General features: G+C 42.5%; 1 protein-coding gene across 3 annotated transcripts in view; it reads right to left on the bottom strand.

Moving 5' to 3' along the window:
- LOC311249016 (electrogenic sodium bicarbonate cotransporter 1-like) overlaps nucleotides 1–26,869 on the bottom strand; it is a 35,481-nt gene that overhangs the window by 7,361 nt on the left and 1,251 nt on the right. For 2 of the 3 annotated variants that reach the window (XM_084339674.1, XM_084339673.1), the window contains exons 2-17: nucleotides 21,269–21,342; nucleotides 20,211–20,378; nucleotides 13,045–13,177; nucleotides 11,569–11,729; nucleotides 11,304–11,483; nucleotides 11,004–11,099; nucleotides 10,118–10,194; nucleotides 9,032–9,189; nucleotides 8,838–8,925; nucleotides 6,913–7,067; nucleotides 5,932–6,048; nucleotides 5,454–5,628; nucleotides 3,007–3,140; nucleotides 1,507–1,769; nucleotides 952–1,004; nucleotides 637–822 (exon numbers count right to left, since the gene is read on the bottom strand). In XM_084339674.1, coding sequence (XP_084195800.1) covers nucleotides 637–822; nucleotides 952–1,004; nucleotides 1,507–1,769; nucleotides 3,007–3,140; nucleotides 5,454–5,628; nucleotides 5,932–6,048; nucleotides 6,913–7,067; nucleotides 8,838–8,925; nucleotides 9,032–9,189; nucleotides 10,118–10,194; nucleotides 11,004–11,099; nucleotides 11,304–11,483; nucleotides 11,569–11,729; nucleotides 13,045–13,177; nucleotides 20,211–20,378; nucleotides 21,269–21,342 — 2,218 coding nt within the window. The remainder of the gene's footprint in view (nucleotides 1–636; nucleotides 823–951; nucleotides 1,005–1,506; nucleotides 1,770–3,006; nucleotides 3,141–5,453; nucleotides 5,629–5,931; nucleotides 6,049–6,912; nucleotides 7,068–8,837; nucleotides 8,926–9,031; nucleotides 9,190–10,117; nucleotides 10,195–11,003; nucleotides 11,100–11,303; nucleotides 11,484–11,568; nucleotides 11,730–13,044; nucleotides 13,178–20,210; nucleotides 20,379–21,268; nucleotides 21,343–26,869) is intronic. The other variant, XM_084339675.1, reaches the window with a different exon arrangement.

Raw genomic sequence — 26,869 nt, 5'->3', positions numbered from 1 at the left:
ACTCATTGTTAATTGGTTTAAAAAAAAACAGTCCAAAAGCTGATAGAGAGACACTCAAATTATTTGCGAGAGAACGAATGGAGATGGTTGTTATGCAAATTCACAGTTTTTCTTCTCAGTCTATCGCTTTTCTGACTGAAATGTCTCAACATTTATTGGATGCATTGCCAGCGATCATGGCTTGAGACTCTTTACATTTAACAGTTTTTCTTTTTGATCCGCCAGGTCTCGCAAAGTTAAAGAAAGTGAGAAAGAACTCCTGGAATCCGGACCTTTATCCAGATCCAGAACAAAAGTTAATGAGGTCTGTTCTGGACGAGACCCATCCTCCATCCATGTTCTCATGAAAATCATTTTTTTTGCATAATCCTACTGTCTGTAGTCTCTCAAGCAAAACCATCATGGGAGTCGTTCTCATTGTGAATCAACCACCATTGCTGATGAAAATCTGTCGACCTGACTCATGCAGATGAGGAAACGCTCACAGACGAGGAAATGTTTTAAGGTTTATTCACATTCGGCGACTTCCTGCATAACTCCAAGTTGTTGTTTTTTTTTTAGACATTATAATGCTGAAATGTTATTTCAGAATTGAATTTAACTGCTACACATCCATTGATGGGTGCCATCACTCACTGTGGTGGGGAAGAAGCGGCTCGTCTTGAACTGCTTCAGCGCCATGGAGCAGGCGTAAGTCCCAAAGAACAAGATGAAGGACATCAGGGTGATGTCAGGCACGTAGCCACAGGTCTCTCCGACCAGCTCCCCTCCGAACATCAAGCACTGCTTCCTGGTTAGGGACGCCCAGGTGGCGTTCACTGGCTGCAGGGACAAGGACAAAAAGGTCTCTTTTATCAACAATATGTGGCGAAAAACAGCTCTCTTAATTATTTAAACTACAGTTTTGAAATTCTGAATTGTTACTGTCACAAATACGAGGACACCACATACCAGATCAGAACTGTTTGTCCAGGAGGAGAGATCAAGGATTTCTGAAGAGTTCCCTGTTGAAGAGAAACAATGATATCTAATCAACAACATGAGAATTACTCTCAGTATCACATATTCCACTTTGGATCTGTGTCAGCATCTCTGTCCCCGACAATCCTGCCAAGTCACTCGCGACACAGAAACTGATAGGGCTGTTGAGAAAGTAAACAGTGGTATCTAGAGGCCGACACATACTAGTATCATTTGTTATCTCCACTGTCAACACGGCAGAAATAAGATGAAAGCTTTGTTCAACGTACAATAGCAGAATCACTGCCAAATGTGACTAGACCAAATACGGCTGTTCAGCTTTCACTGTCTGGTATCACTGCCACACTGTGTTTCTGTTGGCACCGCGAAATAATCAACAAAGACGAGTTTTGATGTAAATGATGGTTTAAGATTAATGAGTGTTGGTATCAGACACCGTTTGTACTGGATACAGTGAAACCACTCAAAATTAACCGTCTTTTTGTGGCCGTTCCAGCCATTTCTGTTAAAGTGCAGACCACATACCCGGCACGCAGCGGCAGTCGTACTGAGTGACGAGGTTCGTATCGTAGTCGGAGTTAATCGGGTTGTAGTGTCCCAGCTTTATCATCTTTTTGAAAGCGTCGTAGATGAAGATGAAGCTGATGAGCGCTGAGAAGCCTTCCTCGGTGAAACGGGTGAAGTACTGCACCAGGAAGCTGGCGTCTGTGGCGACCAGCACCAGACAGAATATCGCCGACCACAGGCCGATCCAGAGCCGGAACTCGAGGTAGTCGAAGCCGTTGTCTCTGTGGAAGAAAGGGACAGGTTAATTGTGGGCAAGTTGTAATCTTTCATCACCATCTTATTTCCAAGTGTACTTTATTTATTCCGTGAGGTTTAGGCTTCCTTAAAGGACAATTTCATCCAAAAATTTTAATTCAGTCATCATCTACTCAGCCCCATGCAGATAGAAAGTTGAGGGAAATGTTGTAGTCCATAAAACATTTCTTCACATAAAACAGTCGCAGGATTCTCCTTAGCAACTGAAGTAGATGGGGACTGGTTTTAAAACACAAAATAATGACTTAATAAATAAAATAAGATGGCTCCATACAGCTTATCTGGCGTAAACCAAGTCTCCGGAAGCCCCGAGGTCCCAAATTAATTTGAAAAGTAATTATTTACACCCTTATTAAAGGTGTTAAAGCTGCTAAAAAATGTTTTGTGGACTACAAAAAACTTATCCATTAAAGTGTTTTTTAAAAAGCTAGTTATGCTCTGGAGCCCTTCAAAATAAAACAATATTGATTTTGTAGCTGAAAGAGGATCAGAGTTGTCAGTTGTCAGTCCTCCATATAGAAAATATGCGGTGGTATATGTATACAACAGCTGTAGACAGGCCTGCAGCTGCCACTGACTCAGCAACCGCCGACCTGAGGCATGGAAACATTTGGACGACACAGACGCCACAGACGCCACGACATTCTTCACTCACAGTGTAAAATTAAATGGGAGTGAATTATTAATAATGGAACATAATCAGCGTGGTGTTTGGTAATGCTAGAAGACTCTGGGAGAGGAAGCGAGTACAGTGGAAGGAGGAAGGAGAAGTCAGCATTTAACAACCTGATTATCGCTCCCCTGAGGTGAATATGTATTGAAATATAGACATAGCCTTTTGATGAACACACTTTATTACACTTCTGCATCTGGTTCTAGAAAAGGCTGTGCGTTGTCTTGCTCTTTAGCTCATTACCATTCAGCTGGCACCTGTACCTGCCAAGAGATTTAGAGTACGTTCCAGAGAGACCCTGCTAAAATAAACCTTAAAGCAAAGCTGCCAGCCTACTGTGAATGTGAATTATCCATATTTCTAATGCTTTTATTTTGATTTTATTCACGCACAAAGCATCTCTGTTAACACACAAACATCTGTCCTTCGGGGACAGACAACTCTCTCTATAAATATCTCCCAGGCTTCTTCTTAACTCCACTTCACCCCTCGCCAATACGACTGAATGAATTCGAACAGAAGCTACTCACTTGCTGAAGTTGAAGAGGAGCCTTTCAAAGACGAGCACCGGGCCTGTGCTGCTGAGAATAGTCAGCGGCTGACCAGCCAGCATGCAGAACACTGCTCCCGTCAGTGCCGTGCCCACGAAACTTTCCAACACTCCCTGCAAGACGGCAAAAACACAAGCTGCATTTACATGGACCCTTATATTCCAACAATAATCAGAATAATAATCCCTCAAACAGATTGAGAGGGGTGGTGTAAAGCTTTGATAATCAGCCTCTACACATTCCTCTGTGAGAGGATCTAGCTGGTAAACTGCAGATAAAGTTGAAATCACGTTATATGTTTTTTATAAAAATGAAACGGGAACAGTGGGTGGAGCCATTCTGGTCACGTAAACGCACATCTTACTGGATCACTTCATTCAGCGTCCATGTTAACAGTTGGAATCTGTTATCAAAGATTTGAATCAGATTGAAGGAATATTGTCCGTGTAATCACGGCTACACTCAACAAACACTTTCTTTCATCATTATCATGCATATTTTTCAGGGGGGGGAGGGATTTTGCAACTCTTTCCAAGTTTCGAAACACGACTCCCATAATTCTACTTACTCAGCTGGATGCTTTGTTTTCCCTTTACACATCACACAGCTGCGAGGGCGGACCATCAGGACTGGCCTGTTTAATTTCTAGTCATCAAGTATTTCCACTTAATGCTACTTCATATTTTTTAACAGCTTTAGTTACTTTAAGATTTTTACTTACAAAACACATGAAGCTTATATACACTTACTACAAGTTTAGTTGATTAATCAATCAGTGTAATAAACATTTTTTAAAAATGCCACGGTTCCGTCTTTACAGATGTGAGTGTTTGCATCTTTTCCTTCAAATATTTGGGTCATTTTTATTTATTTAAGGTGTCGCGGTGCGTTCTGGGTAATTGTTAAGGCATTTCTCACTATTTTTTGAATTATTAGAAACAAAACAATCGATCGATTAAGGAAGATAATCAGTTATATAAAAAAAGTTCACCCCAAACCACGACCTTAAATCCTGCTTTTACATATTTTTGTGTTGAGTACTTTCACTTTTGATACTTTAACTACACTTTCCTGATTATACCATTTGTATCAGAGTACAGTGTGGTATTACTGAATACTGGATGCTGAGACAGTATTTTACAGGCCTAATGATGTATAGATGCAGCAGATGGAAATGCGGCCTACTGTAGTTGTCAATCACTGGTCTGAGACCTGTATTGAGAAAAGGGCAGATGAGGGCAGGGATTCCCTCTGCTGTGCTCCGAGTGGTAAAGCGTGGGGGATTGACAGTGGTGGTGGTGGCGGTGGAGGGAAGGGGAGGGTCATTGGTAATGCAGCCATGACGAGGCTACAGTGACTGAGTAATCTGGATCTGTGGTTATTTACAGCCTGGGTAAATCCTCCAGGCTGGTGCTCTGCAGGTCTACAGGGATGCAGCTCTTTGCTAGGAGGGAGGCCAAGGCACAGCACAGTACTGTAGTGACTGGACAACATTATGCACGCCGTTGTCAGGGGCGACAGCAGTGTTTCCTATTAAACCACAATTGTACCAACTCTTCCACATGCAGCCCCGTCAACAGCAGGTACAGCAGATGGATGCAGTATGAGCCTTTGAGCTCCACATTAGCATGGCTTATCAGCTGAAGTGAACTCTTTTTGTTGCTCATTAGTTTGTGACTTAACACAGCTAACATCTTATAACGGACTCAGTCTCACGCCATTACCCTCAGACATTATAGCTTGGCATGGGCAAGTCCACGAGAGCCAATTTACCATTTATCAGCAATCAATTTAATCTAGGTACTTTCACACGCATAGCCAACTTCAGCATCAGAATCTATCTGGAGATGATGAAGCGACATGACGACAGAATGACTCATTTCTGAGGAAATCGTCTTTTTTGTCCGGAAGGGGGGAGGGCTTTTACTTTCACGTCTGCAGGTTGCGCAAGATCATTTAATCGTGCGATCTCGAAAATCCATCTCGCCAGGTCAAACACAGAAGGGTTGAACCCAGCAGCCGCGGGTGCGTTTAGGTGTGACGACCAGCGAGATAACTGACTGTTGGTTTGAAAACAACAATGGCAGCTCATAAATAGGTTAACGTAGATGCTGATAGCATCAGTTATATCAGAACTGGAGAGTACATTTCATTGAAAGAACGGCACTAAAAAGATTTTCACGATCTCAACTGGCAGAAGTTTGATTTACCAATGGGCTCACTGGTGTAACAAACCAGGTTAGATGTGCTTCATTAACTTTGTATTTAAGGACATTTTTACATGCAAAGTTCAGTTAACTGTTTTGACTGTTTTCTCATGATCAGTAATGTCTTTTTTAACCGTTATCTTGGCTTGAGATTTTCCAGCAGAGATGTCGGGGCGTTGACAGTAAGTGGACATTGGGAGCCAGGGGTGGGGGTGTTACCTGCATGTTTTCTGTAGCGTCACCAAGTAAGCCTCCAAATGTGATCGCGTTTGTGACCGTGCCCAGATAGATGAACAAGATGGTGGACAGAGACTGGATGTGTATCGCGTCATAGAAGTCACTGGCGAAAAATGGCAGCTTCCTCTTGACATCGAGGACGAGACCTCCACAAAACCTTAAAGACAGAGTGTTGAGTTAGTGGCTTGCTCTAAATGAAGCAAAAACAAGTTAGCAAGTAGTAAAGTGCTTCATTGTTCTGCAGTCATGGAAGACTAACACTGAATATTTTCCCAAGTTATGACTTATATATCTTCAGGTGCCATCAGGATCATAATCAGAACGATAACGCTCTCATGAGGGCCACAATGTCATCTAGTAGTATATATCGATCATGGCAATGTTACTGCTAGGCTTTAAAAATAAAAATAAGGATGCTTATTTAGACCAAAACATTTATTGCATCGAAATCCTAACTTACTTCCTGGTGCGCTGAAGCTCCTCTCCGACCTCGTGTCCTCCTCCCCCTCCATGTCCCGCATCGTGGGGAGTGTCGCCGTTCATCTGAGGCGGCTCTAATCCGGCGTACATGTTCTTCCTTTAGAAACAGCAGACAAGCAGAACGGCACATTCCACGAGATGTCAATAAACTCAAGCTTTCTGACCTTCGGTTCGCCCTTTAACCCTTTTAAAAAATGTCATTTTATAAAACCATAACATTTATATTTCATGAAAACATGTGTCAAAGCGAGAAGCCATTTTTCTGACATCAATTTAAATGCAGGAGTATATTTTAGAAGTTATGTTCTGCAGCATTTTTCGACATTAACGAGAGATTACGGAGCTTTGAGAGAGGGAATGTCTTCATATGAATGAAAAGTTAAGACCATAAGTCATAAAATGCACCCTTGCTCGAGTCAAAACACTCAAGGTTTTCAAGGTACAACCACTTGGTCTGATATGACTAGTAGCTTACAGCAGGCTAATGGTAGCTAATGTTAGCCAGTTTTGCTGAAAACTGACATTCCCGAGTCCATTCTGACTCTATGACTCTTCTCTACTCGCACCACTCTTACAATAGCTTAGCATTTCAGCTAAATACTAAACAATAATTTTGTATTTAATATCCGATAACTGTAATTCGTAGCCGGTGTTCAGCAACGAGCAGTGTTCCAAATCGCATACTTTTCTGTTTCACCTTTAGTACGTACTGCAGCTAGTCTCACAAAGTACATACCGTTGCATGTATTAGTATACAACTGGGACGTACTACTTCATCATAACATTGCATCTTGATCTTACTGGTATTTACAACAAACAAAGAAACAGAGAACGAGGCGATGTAGGGAGGATTTCTTTGCTGTCAAATATATGTTCATGTCACACACTAGATAGGTTTGTAATAGATTTATGTGCAGTGACTCCATTCATTTGGATTAGGTGGTTGCGGATTAGCGCGGACCTCTTATCTGAGGACGGCAGAGACTTGGGCGGCTCTATCCTGATGTCAGGGTCCCACTCTCCGGGGGGCAGGACGATGACCTCATCCAGGAACTCCTCGATACCAGCCAGCAGGTCCTGCCTGTGCTTCGCTTTGTAGGCGATATCGTGGAACACCTGCCAGGAAACAGTCATGATCAGAGAAGAGCTCAAAATATTGTTTTTTAAAAAAGTGTTTTATAACTTATATGCTTTAATATCTATACTTACTTTATTTATTATCATTCAAATGTATGCTATTTTGTTTTACCAGCATGTTAATGTCACATGTTCAGGTCATTATTATCTATTTCATTAACTTTTTTTTAAATATAATCCATTTATTATGATTATATTATTATATATTATTATTATTATTCATTATTTGAACTACCCATATTGTATTGCTGTCTTATTCATCTAGTATGTGTCGTATGTGCAAACTGGATAGTAGTACAATATATGTAATTTGTGCTGGAATGTGCTGCTCTTTTTTTTTTTACCACTTTCTCTACTGTGGAGGCAGTTATATGTGCACAGCACGAGTCCAAAACAAATTTCCCTACAGTTACAATAAAGTTTATATGATTTTTTATTTTGGCTGTTTTTTGTTGTGTATTAGTCTCCAAATCCTTTTATTTTTCAACATCCTACGTTTTGTCAATCACTTGTTCTACATACATAAAGTTTGATTGATCGATGACAAACATTTTAGTAAATCACTCTTACATGTTTTTTCCCTGAGCCTTGTGTAAACAATTTGCAACGACAATGACAATGACTCACTGAAGGACACGTCCTACTCACTTCTGACGCTCGTCATTGAAATGCAAATCATGGCAACAAACCTCCCCACTACAATATTGGCAACTAACTAAGAATTTCGTGAACTATTTCACAATGTACACAAATAATGAGTCGTTATCTGCGTGTACACCAGGTCCCCAGGGACACGCAGGTAGAGTACTACCCGGGCAGCGTCGGCTCAAACGCACAAACATCTGATGAACCTGTGACACAGCTGTCACAGGAGAGCCGAGAGGTTAAACTTTAACCCGAGGAAATCCTGGAAAAACACTTCCTATCCTGCCATGTTGACACACGAGACATGCTGGGAAGAGCTGAGGCCTGTGGGAATTTTCTCTCGGGGGTTAAGGACTTTATGAGCCGTCTGTTAACATTCCTGACAACACGGAGACGTCGGAGCAGGAGAATGAAAGCACACAGCAGAGACACTAAACACACAGAGAGCTGAAGGTATCGAAGGAGTCGAAAAGCCTATAATAATGTATTGTTTGCCTTATTGTGTTGCATTTATTCAGTTGAAACCAAAACAACTTCAATACAAAGCTTAACAATTAAGCTACAAGTTGGCCGGTGGCAACAGGACTGGCCAGGCAGACTGCTGTGACGATTAATACAGCAATATCCAGAGAGCCGAGAGATTTGGCAAGAGGACAAGTGCTGGAGGTGGACTGCCCTCTAACACTCAGTGCAACTGGACCTTATAAATAAATGATGAAATGGGCGAAAAACAATCAGTATTGATTATCTCGTTATCTGTGAGCTAGCTGTGAGGATGACGTCAGTCTGCCACTTTGAATCAGACTTCAGACTCTCTCTTTTTTACCTTTATCAAACAATTGCAGCTCCTGCGATTTGGATATCGGAATTTCAATAATATTATCGACTCCAATAATATTTTGATTAATTGTTCAGCCCTTATTTACGTGAAGCGCCGTCATCTCTCGACAGTGACAGAGATAAGAATTTTAAAATTTTAGAAAAACACTCAAAGTTAAAATAATCCCTTAATACAAGTAAACCAGACCAGTCTACACAGTCTTACGAGATTAAAAACAGTTAATGCAACACGACAAATATCAAATTAGCACAGTAACAAAGTACCTCGTCCGACATCAGGGTGGCAATGGCTCTTCCAATTTCATGATAGGACTTTGCTTTCCCTTTGGGCCCCAGCAGGACAAAGAGAAATCTGAGTGACAACACAAAATGAAATGTTAGGGCACATTTTACAAACTCATTTTTAAATATCCGGGGGATCATTTTTCACTCCATGGTTCGGCTGTTGCGTGCTCTACCTCGTGGGCACCGGGACCTCGGTTAGAGCCCCCAGCATGACAGCCTGCTGCAGACGAACAAACGCCACAAAGGGAGTTTCCAGGAAGTCCACCTCTCCGACCAGCACGTTTGACGCCTCGGCATCGCGGGGCAACTTTTTCATGAACTTGTTCTTCAGCTGTTGGAGCAGAGAAGGGAAAGAAAAGATAGATGAAAATGTCAGGCAGAGAATGAATCCATGATGAAGGGGATCTTCACACACACTGACAAACTCTCGCTCCCTTTTCCTGTCACGTGCAGTGGGATCAATGATAGATGCAACATTATAAATAATTGTGGTGATTAAGATAAGGCAAGCGGAGACTCTATAAGCACGTAAGAACAGGCAGTAGCCGCCCTTTCCTAGAATTATGTGCTTGGACAGCAGTTGTGGATGAAAATAAAAAAAACTCTTAGGGAGATGATTAACTAAAGGTATTGGTGTTATGCCAAAGGCCAGAACATGTTAACAGATCCACAGTTTCATTAACTGTTGCTGCAACACAATTCCAGTCGTTACAGTTTAACCGCCGCTGTGATCTTTTCTTCTACGCGCAGTGTGTCGGTACACCACAAAGCCAAATTACAGCTGGCTACTCGATCATGGGTCCTGACAGTGAGAGAAACTGCATGCGTCGACGATAGAAACTCAAAGACGGAAAAACAATGAGCTTTTGTTGCACCGAGCAAAGAGAGAGAGAGACGGCCGGGGGTCTTATCTATCAGTGTGTGAGGCTCACACACAGCCCAACACATGACCCTGCATAGTGCTGCTTTGTGAATGGAGACCTCAAATATCCTCCATTTGGTTCAGGGCTGTAATTATAAATGTATGTTAGGGAGGAGGCATGTCGACTGAGCTGTCTGTAGCCTACATGTAAGCTGCCTGGGCTTCCTCTCATGTGTTAATGATTTTGTTTTATTATTGTTTTGGAACACCAGGACATGAGTTTTGAAATTTTGGGATTTAGTCCTCCCAATGTTTACTCGATGGCTACAGCCTTGATTAGGTCACATAATAGTTGCATATCCCAATGCAACACTACAGAGAGACACAAACACATTACCTGATCCTTCTCTGGTTTGTCAGAGAAGTCACTCAGGCTGTTGGAGGTGAGGTTTCGGTGGGCAGTGGTTGGGCTACCTGCAGAAAGGTAAAAGACACGGTTAGGACCCAAAGAGGCCGGCTGAGACTGCAGAGCTTCAGATGAGACATTTTAGGACCGAGGAGAAAGATGAGTCCCAGAAAAGAAAGTCACCAGGGAAAGTACAAGAAGAGAGCCAGAAAACTAAATGTAGCAAGGCTTAAGCTTTAGGACTAATGCCAGATGGTCACTCATTCAGACGCTTCAGAGAAAAGAGCTGTGGCTGTCTTAGGTCCTGCTGCTAATACGTGTCAGCAGAAGCTTGCTTAGGCAACTATTGGCAAATGTGTGACAATGTAAACTTTGGAACGCAGTTCGATGCGGTCCATTTACTCATCAGCTGTTACCGACAATGATGGAGAACATTTTAGCTTTCGGTTGCCACATAAATATTTAGCTAAGTGCATCTGGAGTTAATGAGTAAGGCTTTCCCACCTTTACTGTTTCAGTTTGCAGCGCTGAATAAACACATGTACAGCTTTTTTAGTGCGATGGACTGAAGGAGACCTCAACTGTACTCCATATTTGTGAATCTTGTGCCGCTTGTTTTACATCAGATCAGGTTGTTGTGCAATAATGAAGCGTGCTTTTTAATATTTCCCTACGATACAGTCAATAGACAAAGTGCCTCAAGTGATACCCCTAAAACTAGGCTTTAAAAAACATTTAAGTGAACTGAAACACTTAGCTAACTAAACTTAAACCAGCAAAAATAATAACTGTAACTAAAAAACAAAAAAAAGCTAATAAAAACTACGTCAACTCTGGTTCCAACTATGCTGCTTTGAGTAGCTGCAACCTCACTTACAGAGGTATCCCATGCTGGAGCTCCTCATGACCTCACATGGTTCCTCTGAGTCGTGTGGGGTTAAACAAGGCACAGGGTGCTCAGGGGGGTTGCGTGCTATAAACGTCCCAGTGGCGGGAGGTCAAAGACAGTGCAGACCCAAAGAGAGGGAAACAAAAAGACAAGGAAAACAAGGTTGGGAGGGAAAAGCAGAGAAGGAAAGGAAGTGAGAGGTTGGATTAGTAAAAGAAAGTTAGTGTTAGGATTTGATATCAGAAATAAGAAATCAGGAGACGATGGGGATTTGTTCCGTTTCATTACCGTTCTCCTGGTTGGAAAACAGCCTACTTGCACTGGAAACACTCTTGCCGATGTCAGCCAGCGAGCGCAAGTTGGACTTCTTGGTCTGGTGGCGATGCTTCCGTAGCAGCGTGTACATGACCTTCTCCTTCAGATCCGCCTTCAGCTGACCGTTCTCAATCTGGCTGTCGGTGATCATCTCTGTCGGAGGGAGACATTGACGATTTACCCTCAGGTTCTTGCGAAACCTCTAAAAAAAACTGTCCCGGTATTCTGGTTTACTCACCGACAACCTGCGGCAGCGTGCCGGCCTCCAGGTCCAGCATGATGGTGCCCTTCTCGATGCACGTTTTGAGCTCCATCAAGCTGTGCAAGGACAGCGTGGCCACGTGAGGCTTGCTCCAGCGCTCGCCGCCCTTCTCCACCTTCTCCTCGAACTTGATCCATCTGGACAAAAAAAAAGGGGAGAGCGTTGAGATGCATTTACATTCATGTATATTCTTTTATTTCTTTAGTCCCTTTCTAACAGGTTCAGTCAGGGTCACTGCAAAAAATAAATAAAAGCACGTAATAGTGGCTTTATAAGTTTATGAGCAAATAGAAGCTCCGAACAAAAAGGAGACAAGATGGGTTCTCTTTTCTTTACACAACAACACCGCAGTGTTTTGAATTAGTCGCAGTTCACAAGGCAAGAATAGGGGATGCAGGACAGCGTAGAAGTAAAAAAAATAAGTAGACGTGAGAAAATACATGCCGTGCTGTGACTTTTAGAGCCCATATGGCTGAACACAAGAAACGTGACTTGCTCTACCACCATGGACGAGCTCAGCCTTGAAGGCAAGACTCAGGACAAGGACTCTTTTTAATAATAATGCCTCACATGTCACTACTACAAAGAGCCATTCTCCCGAGGCCTGAGGATGGGGTTTCCTCAGGGGGATAGAGTATCCCTCTGGCTGTGGTCCACACGCCTGTGACCAGCCGTCTTTGGGAGGCGACGGAGCCACTGTCGACCTGAAGGAGTTCATTTATCTTCCCTTCCATATAAACTTCCCCCATTTCCCTTCTCAACACAGGACAAAGAGCTACTGGTGCTGGTGATAAAAAGAAATGCTTATCACGAGTGTGCAAAATTCATCATTATGGCTGTCGATGTTACTCCAAGAAAGGCAAAAAGAAAAAAAAAAACACCATACACACAACTTCCCACAGCACTTAACCTCTGTGTTTGTGTGTTTTGTAAATATTCTTTGTTTAAAATAGCATATGTTTGACTTTGATTAGCACGTTAATCTTAAAAAAGGACTGCGCTGATTTAGCATTGCACTCCTATAACACTGTCAGACGCTTGGTGGACAGTTTAATGGGAGATGCTACTGGTGAAAACAACTTTTTTTTCATGCACTGGTCAGTTTTGAGGTTGTGTCAACTGACAGAAAAGCCACTTAAGGCTCATTTAACAATGATCTCCCCACTTCGTGTGCTCAAGAGCTACAGTAACTGGAAGTCTTATTCTGAACATGTGGGAGTGTCTGCCTTTTCCTGGTCACACAGAGCAGGTACTTCAATTCTCAATCAGATAAGAGCAGACTGGGAGTTCACTGGAGTACGGCCTATTTCCCTACACATACAAAACGCTCTTATTCATAAGGGATTGTGTTCCGCTGACTGTACTTGGATTGTAAAACAGGAAGTCTTTAACTACACTGCCCATGGCTCTGGGGTCGGACAGATTATAAGACATTCAGCTCAGGAGACTCACCTGGCCGTCTCCTTCCACTCCATCTCCTGCCCGTCCACAGCAAGGAGTTCGTCCAGCTCGGTGAAGAGCTGAGGAGGTGGGGGACCATCGTCCTCCTCTCCCAGGATAAACCTGATCCTCTCAGCTGGAGAAACTGCGGGAAGAAAGAAACAAGTTAAGGACCAACAAATCAATCATGATTTTATTTGCCATCTTAACTCTTATTAACCTCATGTAAGTAAAAGGCCATGCAGCTGCAGATCTTAACATATTGTATTGCCAGTAATTTAGGATCAAGTTTCAATGGCTTTTGCATAATTGTTTATTTTATTCCAGTCTTATTTTTAATTGATATACTTGCAACTATTTATCTTGTGAGTTTCTCTATTAATCTGTACTTATTTCTGTCTTTGTGCTGCGGTTACATCTGAATTTCCCGTCGGGGGATCATAAAGGATCATCTCATCTTAGCGTCAATAATTGTTCATGAGGCTACGTCACCGTGTAAACACTCCCTGATCCCCTAACTGCTCTGACAAGGTGAAATTTTCATAATAACTATTCTCTGTATAGATCAGGCCTACAGGGTGTTTGCAGATCATAAATGGAGACAAAAGCTGCAAACTGTAGCTGCTGTTAGCTAGTTAGCTCAGTTAGCTGTGCAGGTAGTGGTCCGGACTGCAAGCTACGAGTGGTATTACGGGCCAGGGCTAACAGGGCGGCATGCTAACTTCAACGAAGATCTCCGACACAACACAAAGATGTCTTTGATTTAAGGTCAAAAGTCTTATTTCTTCACATTCTGTTGATCATTTTAGTTAATTTTTTTAATGTTTTCAACCAAAATTCTTAAATATTGCACCTTCAATGAGTCGTGTTTCATGCACCACTCATCTGCATGCAAGCGCACTTTGGACAGTGTTGTCTCTTGAGCAACTTCAACCCTTGAAAAAAAAAATTAAATAACTCATTGGTATTAAAGCTACAAGGAAAGACTTTGACAACACACCCTCATGACGAGTAACATTTCCTTCCCCTAAAAACTTTTACTTCCTTCGTAGAAAGGTGTGACAAGATCTCTGTCACCAAGCTGACCTGTGAAAAGTGATTACTTGCACGAAATGTATCTTCCTCTTTATACAAAAGAGACACAAGAGGTAGCTGCGTCCTGCAGGATTCTGCATGCATGGCAAGAACCCTGATAAAGTCCCAGTTATACAACAACAGGAATGTTTTATACCCTGTACATTAACAGGTTATGCATTAAAGAACTATTTATTCTTGTTAACACTTCTAGGAAAAGTTGTGCAACTGTGAGACAAAGTGAAGGTTAAATGCTTAGTCACAAGAGGCTATTTCTGAAGCCTTCTCTTGATAGACTGTGCCAGTCAGGATTCCACAGGTCGATACCTCAACGTAACAGTGCCAGTAACCTTTTAATCCTCGCACAGTGCAGCCAAGCTTAATTTAGGATTCTTGTTTTTAAAAATAGTACTCTTCTCTTGTGGAGAGAAAATCTAATGTTAAGCTACACGAAGGACAAGATCGATTTCTTGGAAACACTAGAAACAGCTCCAAGATACAGTACGGGCCACTTGGCGTTTCATCATCTTGTATACCAGCATTGTTTTGCATTATACGCACAAGTCCGACTTGATCCGTGCACAGAAACACAGGAGATGGTTCAGTGTTCCTCATGACCACGGGGCCGTTCTGTTGTCCTTTAGCTGGCTGGCTGACTAACAGAATGTGACTTTTAAAAGGCGACACTTCTTGACGCCACATGGTGTACACAACACCACTCACCTCTTAAGTCTCACAACTGGTGTTATCAATGAAAACCAGGCCTTTGTTGTGGTTACACACAACTTTTAAGTGGACGCCTCCACGGGGTTTGGCAGAATCAACAGGATTATGGGGATTTAGATGGAGGGCAAAACAGCGGAAAATTCAACAAGTGGAGGGCTCGCTATGTACTGTCTAGTAGTGTGTGTTTTGAATTGGAGCTGCTGTCGTCTGGCACATGCCGGCCTCAACGCTACCCATACTCTCCGAGTATGTTTACGTGCAGCTATAGCACATCCTCACCAGCACAGTTTCACAGATGCCGCACTCAGGGAACTTCAAAACACACTCTGAAGAAGGCTGTTTGTGTCACCACGTCAGGACAAAGTGGCACAATGTTTTCTATACAAGGAATAAATTAATGTATTACATATGCCAAATTTGCAAGAGGGGACATATAATTAAAAATTTGTATAAAGATAGTGTTTGACAAGTTTAAAAAGTTTTCCCTGACTCGACAACTCAAAATCAATACTTTTTTAAAGGGGGTCTGGGATTGATTTGCTGCCACCTCAAATTATTAACATGCACAAATCTGAGTTCAGTGAAGATAATGAGAATTAATAAAATTAATAGAGGGACTATGAGCCGGTGGTGGTAGAAGCAGAACATGGACAGTAGAAAGCAACAGGCCCTTTTACTACACAAACGGCAACAAAACTAATATGCAAGTCTTTGCAGGGGCTCACTGAAGTGGTTTACTGGTCAACAGGATAAAAATGTTTATCCCAGCGGTGGCTGTATCCTCGTCATACAGTTGGTTCTGCCCTCTCAGTCAACCATGCAGGACCGTTGAGAGTTCAGATCTTCTACAGAGATACAGACGGATGAGAAGGACGTAAGAGTCTTGTCTGTTTGTGTGTGTTGGGAGGAAGCGTTTAAAGTGAGCCACTGTACAGTTTAAAAACCTGCTTCTGTGTTTACTTTGGTTCCACTTCTGTTCCCCCCCGCCGCCTGCTGATTCACAGTCCGATTCTATGGATGAACAACCCGGCGACACTGTATGCATTTAAACGAATGTTGCCGTGTTTGAATCGTACACACATTATAAAATGCTACAGGGTAGATTAAGGCCATCATAGACCACAGAGATTTAGAAAAAGGTCATGAAGGAACAGACTGTTTCTGTAATGCTGACTGCTGCTGACCTTAAGGTCGCATTTAATGATGGAGTTTTACGACACTGATAACACGAAGTGAAGAGTTGTAAAGCTGTTATCATATCAACAAACACTTAATCTAATTGCCTTCTGTAGATACAGTATATTGGGATATGTTCCTCCAATGCCTTCTGTAAGATTGGAAAAAAGCTGCAGCTGGAGACATTACGACGTAGCTTTCCTTCAAACAAACCTCCACTCAGAGTAAACAGACATCTAGAGAGAGATTAACGTGAGCAGAACTCATATCATGGCACCTTCAGATGACTAAGCACACAGGCTGGTTCACACCTGAGCATGAGGTGTAACAAAGGAGGATTACAGCGTCAGGGGAGCTAGCAGCGTGAGAGGATTAATCAAGCGCTTGTCTGCTGCGAGGGGGTCTGATGTGAGGCCGGCATGATCGTGGAAAGTGATCGCAGGTGGGATGAAAGAGGTAACATCTGATTCTTGTTTGACCCGATTGTGCTTTACTTCTTCCATCATCGTCACCTCTGATCTCATCCAACCACGATCCAGTATTTCTTGTGCTCGACATTACAGAGCTATTGAACTGATAACGTTGAGGCATCCACAGTACGTGGACCTTCTCCTGATCCAACTTACGAAACAGACCTATGGTTAACAAAGGTCCGGACTTGCCACAACACTGAGCTGTAACAGCAGATGCATGGGAAAAAAAAAAGACCTTCAGTTGATGCAACAGAACCCTGATCCGTAACACACAGCGTCACAGACCTCCTGTGTCTAATCGGCGACAGTAATATACCTACATGTCCAATCCATTAAGAAGCACCCAGTTCTCCCTGAGGTGTGATTTTTGTCAATTTTCTCCGTCCATTCATGCAGCCAAGCAATTACACATTTAGTTATGCAGCAAATTGCATCTACCTGCTGTCTGGTACTGGCTAATTTTGCATTCTGAAACACTATCCGAGCAAAAGACAGAACAGTTTCCACTTAGCCATCAGTTGTTGACTTAAACAAACAGGAAAGCACCGGCTGCTCTGGGGTTTGGTGATTTTTTTCCATTTACAAAGGCCACCATTGACAATTTAATCTTGGTGTCAAAGAAAACCATAACACCTCGGATTTACCCATTTAGAAATCATTGTGCCTGTACACAAATTTTGTGTGACAACCTACGTCATCCGGATTGGGCGTGTGTCCAAGTGGAGACTGTGAAGTTTATTGAACATCACTAGCAGTAGGCTAACTCAAACGTAACAAACTAAAGTTGGAGTAGTCGTCTCGGTCATTGAAAGAATCCGAGACGACTACTTTTACGGAGTGCAGAGTAAAAGTTGTGCTGAGCAGCAGGCATGAGGAGAGCAGAGACGCGGGGTGTCAGATCCATGGAGAAGAGATGGCAAACTGGTCCGTGATTAAGGATTTAAAAATGAAATTGCTACTCGTGCAGATTAACGGGGCTCAGCGGGCGGATGTGCCGCTCCACCTTCTCTAAGTGCACGGTAGGGTAAAGATCACAGAGATTTTTATAACATCTTCAGCCAACAAACACCTAAATAAATCAGGAAAAACCAATCAGCAATAATACTTTATTCGTCGTTATAGGATATATGATTGACAATCAGCACAAGCCTGGGCTGCTCTGGGAGGAATAAGTCAGTTTCCTAGTTGTTTTGGGGGTTTTTTCAAACTAAGAGCTTTTTTTCTCCGTGGCTACTTCGCCTTCACAACTATTTTGGCATGCCTTACAGTCTCCTAAACTATCAGCTACTCGGGTGTTGCTTGAAACCATTCTCCCACTGCAGCCAACTTAAGATTTCACTACGTTTTGTCCACAGAAGTACAAACCGCTTCATGCACACAAAAGCTACATTGCCTGAATGCATCTTTGATCTCTTACTGTCTATGCAATTTTTCTGTTACCATACTTCACAACAGGCTTCACTACATATCGCATTTAAGCTGTATTTGAACTTAAACTAATTACCAGTTCGGTGTTATCTTATAATTTCTGATTTGCAACGGTTTATCTTCAGGAATGTGGCGCTTCTATCGCCGTCCTCACATGCCCTCATGATGTGGGAGTCAGATCCCTGCCTTTTCCCCACCATCTCCATCCCATTTTGAGACCTTAATGGATACTTCCACCAGCAGTAAAGCAGAGTGTAAACACTCTTCCATTATGCCATCTGAGGATCTGCCATTTTAAGGTGAACTCCAGCATTGTGATAATTGTATGTCTTGCGAATGGCTTTTAACCAGATTGTCATGTTTTGTGCCTTTAAAAAAAAGAAAAACCCCACCCAAGAGGTTTGTGTGATGGTACAGGGCCTTCATCAAGGCTTAGAGATGCAACATGGGAATCCCCATACAATCACATGGCCCATTTACAGTACACTGACGCTAAATCTTTGTTTAATGCTTTCCCACTGTGTTTCCATGTTAATAAAAAAAAAGCCCCTTCTTGTAGGAGGAGACTTATGGGTTAAATCTGATTCATATCTTAAGACTGACATTATTACTCCTCCTGTTCTAGGAAACAATGTTGGGATTAATGCTCCTATAATGCCACTTTCCTATAAGCTTCTATATAAGGAAAGACATCTGGTGTGCTCTCCCACAACAGGAAGTAGACTCCCGAGAATGACACAGATCTCAGTGTGCATTTTGCATCTCTTTTAGTGTGAGATCCTGCGACATCGCTTCAGTTTACCAAAATTTGACGGGCTGTTCTGCACATTTGGCGCTTTCTTGTTCTTTCAATGATCCTTTCAGTACAGAGAGGCCGAGTCTCTCCTCTTCTGGTGAGCCCCATGGGACCTTATTCTGGAAAGAACTCAAAATGCGAGAGACAGATAAGATTTTGATGTGGTCTGAATTGTGCCAAATATTACGTTTGTCAATTTAAAAGGATAATTCTGCAAGTAAAGAAAGTTGCACTTAATTGTAAAGATGCCAAAATATCAATTAGTTTTGTGATCGTCATCTCGCACAATATACGTAACCAACGTGGTTGTCCACAGAGATACAGAAGTGCAGGTACATAGGCAAGTCTGACATCTGCAATCATGCAAAAGGAGATTTTGGAGCCAGTCTCTTTGTGATCAGGGCCTTATCTATCTATCACTCAAAGTCCGAAATCCTACCTGTAAACTCGCAGCAGATCTATCTACCCCAATTTCACAAGGGAGCAGTATTTCTATAGCGCGAATGAAATGTTAACATATGTTACCAAGTATGAAAGTGCTGTGAAATAAAATAAATAAAGTTGTGTCTGTAACCTAATGTGTTGTTTTTCCTCCTCATTTATAATGCAAGAGGCTGCACTTTTGCCAACGAGATCTCATTTTGCCACGATTTGCCAAGTTTTTGCCAACTTTTGGCATCTTGCACCTGGAACGCTTACCAGTTGGAAGTTTCATCTAGGAAATTCTAACCTCCACCATTGTCTGGTACAAAGCATTACTCAGTTCTGCGAGCTAGCTAATATTCGGGATGGGCTCGACAAGGTTTCGGTCATGGGTTTCGATGAGTGTCAAGTCTTGTATTTCATTATTTTTAGGACAATGTGTGACTTTCTAGAGTTAAAATTCTCAGTTAAATTGATTAAATAAATAAGTATTTCATTGCACAGATCAAATAATTATTCACTCACCATTAACCACTATACACATTTTTTCCCAAAGTAAGGCGTCACGGCGGCCCACTAGAAGGATCGAGGCTGTATCAGGCTCACATGCTGCAACAATACCCTCCCCCAGCTTGTGACACATCTTGATATTTCAGCGGTTTGTGCTGCTTTGCTACTTCTTTCTTTCCATCTACTTGGTTTTTATCTACCGAGAATCCTTCCTCACAAATCCCACAAAGTCCGGTGTTAATCATCGAGGTGGCAGATAATACCCCGCTTCTATTTACTTGACACACTTTAAGCCAATCCCGGTGTCATTTTCAGATTAGTATTCAACATGTTCCCATCCTCCTCGGTCTATTAATTCTGTTGAGTGTCGGTTACTGCCTGGTGGTTTTGTTTTTGCTTTCTTAGCTGCCACCCCACCCAGCCCTCCCTGTTCCAACTGAATGACTACCTCCCTAACTACTGGAGCACTGATATCCCGTGGGCTGTGATTTACAGACTGCTGCTGGACGTCGCCCAGCTGATTTGAAATTACTAATGTGATGCTTTCCCTCGTGCACTTCATCAGAACTCACTGAGTGGCTTGAGGATGTTCGTGACGGTTTCGTCGCCGTCCGACTTGTATCCCTCCGTGCTCTGCTCGGCTCGTTCCCGCTTCTCCTTGTGGCCGGACTTGCGTCTGTGGCGTCTCCTCCGGTGGTAGCTCTTGGGAACATGCACGCCGATGTACACGGTGTGGTGACCTGCCACGACACAATGCAATAGAGGGGAAGCAGATCAGATTACACTCACAAAAAGGAAATCACATTGATCCTGAATTCTGGTAATCTATATCAGCGCCGGAGGGACAAACACAACGAGGACTAGTTCTTCCGGTTTGACCTGATGGGAAATGTCTGCTGCTTTGACACGAGTGTTTTTTGGCTTGTGTTGATGTTGAAACTCGTAATCCATTGATGGTTTGTGGCTCATTTCCCAATCAGGAAGAGATACACCCTGTCGTCAATGAGACAAACTGTCAAATTAAATAAATGCCAGCCACCTCCTACCCAGCAGCCCATACAGGAAGTGATGACTTAATGTGTCCAGGAAGTAATTAGAGATAGACAGAGAGAGTGAAACCTCCTACAAACACTAGGCTTAACTCACCAAGTCGAAGTTTTTTTTCATTCAATCGTAAACATGTCTTGTGTGTTTTAATGATACATTTCACACTTCTTGCTCTTCCTGCTTCCAACCAAAGAATACCTGAGGTGCACACCAAGCAAAGCATTTCAATCACAACCCCATGCAGGGAAAGCTAAGGTCTCGCAACTGTGCTTTGTTTTATGTGCACCCTTAAATGTCGGTTTTGTGAAACATGCGAACGCCTCACAAAATGCACGTGGGCGTCTCCAGATAAACTCTCCTGTGGCTTTAGCCGACAGCCAGCACTGGACAGGATAAGAACACTTGAAGTAACATCTTCCTGTGCAGACATGTCAAGCTAAAGTGGAAATAATTCATCCAATTCTGTGCCGATACCGGTGGGGGGGGGGCTAGAGTTTTCTACACGGCAGATCATGAGATAAGTTAGAGCTTATCTCGTGTCCATGAGCTAGATAATGTGCTGGTGTTTTATCACTGAGCTTACCTTCCACTTCCTCTTCATCGCAGACATGCTTGACAAAGGACGCTCCTCTGTCCAAGACTGCTTCGTCCTCCACTCTGCAAGGCAAAGGAGAAAAACGATTAAATGTGGATCACTACATAGAGCAGCACGGAGCTTGTCTTCATTGTCATTCCTACCAACATCATCCATGGGTTTTAGAAACACAACACAAACACCAAAATACTAAATGATTTTTTTAGATTTTAAAACTTCAGTTGTTTAGGAAAATGCTGCAACTCTGTTTTCATTCTGAACCCCCTTAAAAAGGCCAGTAGAGTCATATTGGAGGTTTCCATGAAGCACAATCCTGATAATGACTTCTATTCAGCTACCGAATGTTACTGAATATCATTACCAACATGCCACTTCTCTCTTGTTTCCGTGCCCTTCAGCTTCTAACGACCCATAAAAGACCACTTGTTACGGCGAGATCATCATCCCATCATTACTCTCACTCACTGCTGTGGTATGTTGTCCAAAAATTCGAGATGAACTATTCAAAAACATGATGAATAACTGCTTGGCGATTAATCCAGCAAGCTTTAAAGCGCATTAGCATTTCTGATGTTCTGTCAATCACCGACATTATGTGCAACATGTCCTCTCCCACCTACAACGCAGCACACATGACTAATATTTGTAAAACAATAGCTCTTTTTCCTCCGTGAGTGGATGTATGAACGCAACAGGGCTCTTAATCACTGTGAGATGCATTCATCAGTTGTTCTTGAATGACAGCCATACTGGACTTTCGACTGCACAAAGAGGGCTTTATGTTTACTTCCTGGTCCCGTGGACGTCAGAGGCATCTTCACGGGCAACATGACCTGGAGCTCCTTTGATCAATGAGCCTCAACCTTACCGGAAGGCTGAAAGGAATGTGGCTCCTCCAGTGCAGCAAAGTGTGGATTAATCCAGGCCACGAGCGGTTGTTTAGGTCACAACACGCTGCAAACAATCTCAGAATTAAACTTTGAATAGCAACAAAAGTAGGGGTGCAACTGGCATTCACTGCTGATTAATCCATTGGTGCGCAACTGGATTAAACTGTTGATTATTTTCTTAATTAAAGCAATAAGTTTGGTGTATAACATGTCAGAGAATGTTGGTTTAGTGTTTCTCAAAGGCCAGAATGACGTGTCTTGTTGTTTTGTTCACAACACAAAAATATTCAGTTTACGGTCACAGAGGAGTAAAGAAACTAGAAAATATTCACATTTAAAAGGGTAACGCCACTAATTTTACACATGAAAGTGTGTTAACTTACAGGAGTTCTGCTGCATGTGTGAAAACAGTAAAGCCTTTTGTGGTTGCAGAGGAAGCTGCGTGCAAGCTGATAAATTGCCTCCAGTGGTGTCAACTCAGTGAGCTAAGTTGCATTGTGGGTAATGTAGACATCATGTTTTGAAAAGTAGTCCACTGATCTAGCATTCATTCACTCATGCAACACTATTGAACTCAATGTGGACAGTTTAAAAACAAATGATCGAAAATCATTTAGCAGAGACAGAAATATAACCTCCTTTATTTGACACGTTCTTCTTCCTTTTCAAAACATGATGCCTACATTACCCACAATGCAACTAAGCAACTGACATGACATCACTGGAGGCAATTTATCAGATTTAATGCAGCTTCTTTTGGAGCTTCTAAAGTCAGAAATCTCTGATTCTAGCTTCTTAAAACAGATTATCAAAATAGTTTAGATTTATTAAAATGTTGATAATTGCTTAATCATTGCAGCTCTAAACAAAAAAGAAAACAATACACCAGTTTGTAACTCCAAAAGTAAGAAAAACTGAGGTTAATGTTGCATCATATCGGGAGTAAAGCAGAGGCCTGTGCTTCCAAGTCAGTGTTCTGGGATTACATAACCGTGTGAGTATCAAATTAGGAAAATCATCTGGCAAATCTGACCAACCGTCTTATGAGAATAGTTTTGTTAAACAACTAAATATAAATATTTGATTTCGGGATGCGTATCAAGAATGTCAATAAACACATCAACAGTTTGCGTTTGCCACCGAACAATCCCCAGCTGAGGACGACACAGCTCCAAAAATGAGGGGATGGGAGCTGTGTACACAAACTGCTAAATAAACAAAGTCAGGAAGGACACAACTTGTTCCTCCGATTGCATTGCGAGCTCATCTGAATTTCCCCAGTGGATATGGTATCAGGCCCCCGAGGGAGATGGAGGTATAACGCTGATAAGCAGACGTAATGCTGAGCTCCGAGATCAGACGAGTGATGGAGGAGTGGCCGGGCTCGGCGCCAAGTTTACAGGCAAAACGAATACAGTGATTAGCCTCTGTACCCTCCTTTTGTTGCCCATTGTTGCGTCCAAAAAAAAGGGAGGTCAAGTTCCCACACGGCAGTGCGTGGAGAGCGATATCGTTTAGCTCCAGATTTCTTTGTGTTCTGTTCGGCTTGTACTCCTCCAGGACAGAACGTACAGGAAACAGCACCAGCTTTAGGGAATTACTCGTGTGAAGAACTTGTGCTCAACACAGCCTGTAGTGTCTCTACACACATTCAAGATCTATAAAAACAAACAGGTAGTGCCATTTCAGTTCAAACATTGCACACATGGGGAAATACACTTGAGGAGCTCTCCAGGAACTCAGCTCAATCTTATAGCGTTTAATTCTGCAACAGTGTTGCTGATGGTTTGAGTGTGCACGTGGAGGCAGGTCATGTAACACATGAGAAGGCCTTCAGAAAACCGTCGGCCACACAGGAGAGCAGAGGAAGCTCATGTTGCAGGTTTACTGCAGCCTATGGCCAGTCAATGGAGCCATGTTAATCACTCCGCGCTGAGGCCTCAGACAGGGGGGACCCTCATGATGAGAAACATACCACAGGTGGTACACAGTGACACAGGATGCAGGAGAAGAGATCAGCATTGCTGTTTGGAATGGAGTGTTATTCAGGAGGAAGAATAAGGCGATGTAAAGAGGATAAGAAACTAAAAGGAGACATGTTTTTCCCCCCTTCCTTCATGATTGTATATAAGTTTTTTTGTGCATTTAAAAGTTAAGAAGCCTGTGCCAATGGAAGCTCCTCTCTCCCATAGAAAATACTGCTCGTGAACGCCACGTCAGTAGCTCCGCCTTTAGTTCTGTGACTTCTTGACATCACACTACGCCACCATGTCACACATTTGCATAATTTATGCCTATATTGGTGGAAGAAATGAAGCTAACTGGAAGCTGAAAGCACAACAGAGTCAACTGGAGACACAGTGAATGATGCTGGCTCAGGCATGTGTGAGCTGACCAATCAGAGGAGACTAGGTATTCGGGAGGAAGGCCTTAAAGAGACAGGAGCTAAAACAGAGCGTGTCAGACAGGACCATATGAGAAAACTGATGCACTTTTTGAGCATTAAAGCATGTAAATGTATTCTAGTAGTGACCGAAAATAAAATGATGAACCTGAAAATGAGCATAAGTCTCCTTTCAGTCTACTAGACTTTATATCAAGGTAAAAACCAGGTAGAAGAAAGCAAACAGAGGCTTAATGTGGATCTTGTGTATGAAAACAAGGCAGATAAGACTCAACATCTTCTCAATAACGTCATTGTCTATGCAGGAAATCTTCTTGATCTTCTTTTTCATTTCCTGCCTTGACTTCCTCTGCCTGATTAATATGAAAAAAAAAAAAAAAAGAAAAAGCTGGGTGAGGATCAGAGTGATCAGCTGCACCCATCTATCTAGCTGCCGCATGGCGAACTTCTCACTTTGCTTCTGTTCCTCGCTGACCTCATGAGGCTGGATAAACCTGTCGGTGCGTGAGGAGCCGGGATCAGCTGCTCGGGATCAGGGATCATCCCCATCTCTTTACAGAGTGACGCACCCAATCCCACGGGCCAGGTTCACCATGGGGCTGGGTGCCCCCCTGCACTGCGCCATCAGTGCAACGAGCCATACAGGGATGATTTAAGGAGACTCAAAGTGATTCTCCAGGCAAAACTGATCTTTTGAATGCCAGATGCTTAAAACATGAGGGTCTGTGATAAACTTTTAGCAACAGTCAGCAGGGATTCAGCCAGTTAACATGACTTCTGATGATGAAAAGTTGAAGGTTTAACAATGCTCATAAAAACTGCTCAGATCACTCTTATTGTGGAATCCACTTTTGAGGAGAGGAAACTTTGTTTTATAGCCACTTTTACAGTGAGTTGCCCTCGCCACGGAGGTTATGTTTTCACCAGTGTTCGATCGGTGGTTGGTTGGTTGGTTTGTCATCAGGACTACACAAAAACTATTGAACAGATTTTCACAAAACCAGGATAAAGGCTGGGTCTCAGCCCAGAAAAGACCCCTTTAACTTTTGGTTTGGTTTGAAGCTAGAAAGGTGGCAGGGTCCGCCACATATAAACAAAGTAAAATAGTTTGAAATCATTTTTTTTATTCAGTTTATCCTGTCATGAAAGGAGTTTGTTTATTTAGCTCGTTTAGGCATTTTTCTCCCTTAAAACTACATAGTGCACCTTTAACCCCGCAAGATGAGACGTTTTTCCGAGAGTAATGAAAAAAATCAGGTCTATTCAGGAGGATGGTATCTATAAATGAGTACAAAAGGGATTGGTGGGTCTTGGTGGAGGTATGCACTCTATTGAGTGCTATTCCAGTTAGTAGTTAGGTATTTTATGGCTGCAACTAACAATAACTTTCATTATCATCACAATTTATCATTTGGTCTGTAAGAAAATAATGTAAAATGTCTGCTAGAGTCCAACGTAACAACCTCAGGCGTGTTTCGTCGACCAACAACCTAAAACTGTTTCATTCACAATAAAAATCAAAAGCTAGAATCAAAGTATGAAACCAAAAAAACGAGGTTAGACGAAGACTGCGGGTTGAAACAGGCGCTTAGCTCATTTATCAAAAGGTCCAGTTTGTTAGAAAGTTGATTCCCAACTCATCAAACACTGATGCCTTGAGATGGCCGCTGATCCAACCTACAATCCCAAAGCGTCAGTATTTGACAAATTGGGAATCAGATTTCTTACAAATTGGACTTTTAGGGCTTTTTTACATTTGCCTAAAACCACGTGCCTTGATGTTTTCTGATTATGGCTTATTGATCACAACGCTAAGTCTAAGTCTAACCCTAACCCCCGTCTTTTTTTTAGTTTCTTGATATTCCCTGGTATCCAAAGAGCACCTGTTTATTGCTACCTGCATTTGTGAAGCAGCACTCCTGAGCCAATCCACTGGCATTTGATCTTCTTATGGATTAAAAGATTGTTTGAAGTCTTGTGCTTGACGAATGACTTTGTAGTAAAGAAAGGTCGTGGCAGCAGTTTATCGGTTAACTCATCAAAGTGTCTCTGCTCTATAAAAGTAGGTCTAGGTCAGAGAGAGGTGGCAAAGGACACATGTCATTGTCTGACTATACATCTCTTATGTAATCATTGAATTGCACTCTCTGCTCCTCAGGTGCGCCTCGACATTTGGAAATTCCTCTGACAGCACTTGAATGGACGAAGAAATGGATTGGTATCTCTGTGCCGGGAACATCACTCAGCAGAGCAACTAAAGAGCATTCAAGAAGAGAGTTGAACATTTCCCTGTTG

This window comes from Pagrus pagrus, assembly GCF_965226575.1.
Source record: "Pagrus pagrus genome assembly, chromosome: 19".
In the NCBI taxonomy this organism is placed as follows: domain Eukaryota; kingdom Metazoa; phylum Chordata; class Actinopteri; order Spariformes; family Sparidae; genus Pagrus; species Pagrus pagrus.
The sequence above is the reverse complement of the archived record's forward strand: the minus strand, read 5'-3'. Positions and strand labels throughout refer to the sequence as shown.